The sequence below is a fragment of the Nicotiana tomentosiformis genome, chromosome 3, assembly GCF_000390325.3.
Source record: "Nicotiana tomentosiformis chromosome 3, ASM39032v3, whole genome shotgun sequence".
Taxonomy (NCBI): Eukaryota; Viridiplantae; Streptophyta; class Magnoliopsida; order Solanales; family Solanaceae; genus Nicotiana; species Nicotiana tomentosiformis.
Window position 1 is genome coordinate 131,828,032 of NC_090814.1, and position 4,070 is coordinate 131,832,101.

The 4,070-nt window shown below is 32.6% G+C and overlaps 1 protein-coding gene across 1 annotated transcript; it reads right to left on the reverse strand.

The window, feature by feature from the left end:
• Positions 1-1,656: 1,656 nt before the first annotated feature.
• Positions 1,657-2,623, reverse strand: LOC138908514 (uncharacterized). Its single transcript, XM_070199187.1, has 2 exons — positions 2,334-2,623; positions 1,657-1,801 (listed from the first exon to the last, which is right to left on the reverse strand). Exons 1-2 carry the CDS (start codon positions 2,621-2,623, stop codon positions 1,657-1,659), a joined length of 435 nt encoding a protein of 144 aa, XP_070055288.1.
• Positions 2,624-4,070: the final 1,447 nt, after the last annotated feature.

A 4,070-nucleotide genomic window follows, 5' to 3' on the forward strand; every position in this document is an offset into this window, starting at 1 on the left:
CATAATGTTCATAAATGTCCTGGTTTGTTGAAGGATGAAAATAATATTCAGGACATATTTTTCTAAAATATCCTGAACTTTTGTAAATCTAGACAATAATCTGAGATTTTCAGAAGTTAAGGACATTTTAGAAATTTATGTCCTTAATATTAGATTCATACTTGAAATTTTCAGGACTTTTAAAAAATTATGTCCTTAAGTTTTACTTGTACCAATCTGATTTTAAAAATAAAGATGTAGCAAGCTGTAGGCGTCAAATTATATAAAGAAAAGGACTTTATTGTTTACTTACGGCAAGAGTAAAATCCCATAAATAATAATTGGTCCGACAAAGGTAAATTGAACTCCCAGAAAAAGAAAAAGAAACAAAGAGCACGTAAGCGCAAAGAAACTTTAAAAATTAATGACATCTTTTATATAACCATTTGCTAATGTTTACTTGCTCAAATAAAAACAATCTAAATGAATTCAATTTATAGCAAAAACTTAAAAGAGTAGATAAACATAAGTGGATATATCTATTATTCTCTATGCTTCCTTGAAAATGGATGGACTGCCGAAGAATATATACAAGATGTTCTATTATGACCAATTCTTCTGCAACGACCACATTTGAATGTTATTTTTGATGATTCGGTAGCTGGAATATGCCTTTTCTTCTGCCTTCTACCTGGCGGGACTTTGAAATCTGGAGGTTTAATAATTTGTGACTTAACACTCTCTGGTACAATCCAAGAATCTGTATGTCCCACACGATGTATTTGTCTTTCATATATTTTCAGCCAAGATTCCTTTAAGTACCAGTCCGAGTAGAAATTGGACTTCTTGATGTTTCTCTTCTCGATAGCTGCAATTGCATGTATACATGGTAATTCATCAAATTGAAACTGAAAATAATCACATGTTCTTTTGTTTAAGTCCACCAAGAAAGTAATTCCTTCTTCCTCAACTCTAGAACGCCATGAATCAACAGGGAAGACCTTCAAAGTTGAAAAATCGTAAGTTAGTATATTATGTTAAATTATCATTAAAATAATAAGCTAAAGTAAGAACATAATACTTACATTTAAAGTAAAAGCTAAATCTATCTTTTTCTTCAATTCCTCTTCTACCCAACAAGAAATGTCATAAAAAGTTCCTTCTGTTTCATTTCTTCTTTCATAAAACCAACGTTGTAGCTTCACTTGGATGAAAACCATCATTCTTAATATAGGAAGCTCCCTTGCTTCTAATAGCACAGAATTCATTGACTCAACTATGTTTGTTGTGAGCATGTACTTCACCATGGACTACAAGAACGTGCCCACCTTTTCGGTGGTTCTTCAATTAGTCAAAAGTCTTCTTATCAACTATTCCTATATCTAACATGTATAGATCAAATTCTTTGCGCCTGTATACTCTTGAAGCACTTTGGAAAAGTTTTATGACCTCACTTTTTACTTTCCTTCGCTTTAGGTTATGCTCCAAATGATAGATACAAATCCCATGGTGGATTTCAGGATATACCTTTGCGATGCCATGTGTAATAGATTGATGCATGTCCGATAAAAAAATTAAATTGTCACGATTCCTAATTGCATTGCGAAGCTCACTAAAGTACCACTCATAGGAATTGTTATTTTCAGATTCTGCAATTCCAAAGGCTAGTGGAAATATTTAGTTATTTGCATCCTTTGAAACTGAAATCATTAAAACACCACGATATTTTGACTTCAAAAACGTTGCATCAACAACAATCACTGGTCTACAATGATTCCAACCATCTATTGATGATCCATATGCATAAAACATATAAAGAAACCTGAAAATACAGTTTAACATAAGGTTAAAAATACAGGACACCAAATCCTTAACATTTACACTGCACACATCAAAGTTAAGGACAGCTTGTCCTTAACATTTTCACTGCACACATCAAAGTTAAGGACAGCTTGTCCTTAACTTTTACAATGCACATATCAAAGTTAAGGACACCATGTCCTTAACTTTTACAATGCACACATCAAAGTTAAGGACATCATGTCCTTAACATTTTTACTGCACACATCAAAGTTAAGGACACCATGTCCTTAAAATTTTCACTGCACACATCAAAGTTAAGGATACTATGTCCTTAATATTTTCACTGCACACATCAAAGTTAAGGACACCGTGTCCTTAACTTTTACAATGCACATATCAAAGTTAAGGACACCATGTCCTTAGCTTTTTCACCGTACACATCAAAGTTAAGGACATCATGTCCTTAATATTTTTACTGCACACATCCAAGTTAAGGACACCATGTCCTAAAGTTTATAAAATAGACTAATAAACTCTTTTTGATTATTTACCTGTTATTGTCGTCTATCTTTATATTAGTGTATGTGCCCGGGTTTTTACTTTTCATCATATACAAGTATGAAGACAATAATTCATAATTCTCTTCAGGAGTTCCTCTTATTAAACCTGAAGCATGTTGAATAGCACGCCACGCCTTGTGATAACTAATGTCTAGTCCATGCAATTTTTGCATTTCTGCCATGACAAAGGCTAGTGTAACTTCAAACCTTGGGTCTCGAAGATTATCAATAATGTAAACACTAATCAACTTTAAAGTTGCATGCCTTTGATCAGCTTTCATAGTGTTAACTGAGCAGTCATGATTTTTCTCAATCTTTACTATCTTGAATAGTGTTGAATCTTTAATTTTTGAAAGCACTCACACACCACCCACACCTATCATCATTGCATTTCAACGAATATCTTGTTGAGCTTGGTCTAACAGCCTTAAATTCAAAATGTCCTTTAATTGCTATATTCGAAAAATAGTTAATTAAACTCTTTTTTTTGTCAAATATTGATCCCACTTTTATTTCATCCAACGAAGCATTTTCTCTTAATATCGTAGTTGAGGATTCTTTTTGTTTCGAATTTAAGCTTCGTCTAGTTAGTTGAGTAGAGATTTTTTCATCAACTTCTTCTATTACCGCTGCACTCTCTAAGACTTGAATACCCAAAGCTTGTTCGCTGTCAATCTCTATAATGCTTTGTCCTTCCACTTGAATAGAATCAAATGTTTGAAGCACCTCTTCAGTTATTGGTTGAGCTTCAACCACATCTATTTCCATTATCTGTTGGCATTTGTCTTGATTGTCTTGTTGAGTTTCTGTATTGACATGTTCAAAGGTGCTTGTAGAACTAAAAACTCTTTCCGAAACATCAACAATGAAACGACAGCCCTTGAAGAGTGAATGACTTTTTAGTAACTCTATACATGTGTGAAGATCTAAATCTTTGGATACAAGCATTCCCTTGCTTGATATCAAACCATATCATTGCTTCAAACTTTTCTCTATCCAATTCAATAACTTCAAAGACCTGGTTAATGAAATCTTCAAATCGAATTGCCTCAGGTACTAGAACAAGCTTTGTTTGATGATCAAGATACTTATAGTCTACAGTCCATCTACCATTAAAAGCAACTATAATACATATTGTATCCATCCTGAAAGTCAAGAAAATGGGAAATTCAGGACATATTTATACAACAATCGTGAAGTTAAGGACACGATGTCCTAAACATTATCAATACAAGTTGCAAAACACAGGACACTATGTCCTTAATATTTAGAACAATAGTCATGAAGTTAAGGACATCATGTCCTAAACTTTATCAATACAAGTTGCAAATATAGGACACTATGTCCTTAATATTTATACAGTAGTCATGAAGTTAAGGACGTCATGTCCTAAACTTTATCAATATAATTTGCAAATAAAGGACATTATGTCCTTAATATTTAGAACAATAGTCATGAAGTTAAGGACATCGTGTCCTTAACTTTATCAATACAATTTTTAAATACAAGACACTATGTCCTTAATATTTACACAGTAGTCATGAAATTAAGGACATCATGTCCTAAACTTTATCAATATAATTTGCAAATACAGGACATTATGTCCTTAATATTTAGAACAACAGTCATGAAGTTAAGGACATTGTGTCCTTAACTTTATCAATACAATTTTTAAATACAAGACACTATGTCCTTAATATTTAGAACAACAGTCATGAAGTTAAGGAC

What these genes read in the sequence shown, in the direction of transcription:
- LOC138908514 (XM_070199187.1), bottom strand. Translation starts at nt 2,623, where the DNA reads ATGAAAGCTGATCAAAGGCATGCAACTTTAAAGTTGATTAGTGTTTAC. An exon ending in AAGATAGACGACAATAACAG is followed by an intron (nt 1,802 to 2,333) that starts GTAAATAATCAA and finishes CTGTATTTTCAG; the next exon opens with GTTTCTTTATATGTTTTATG.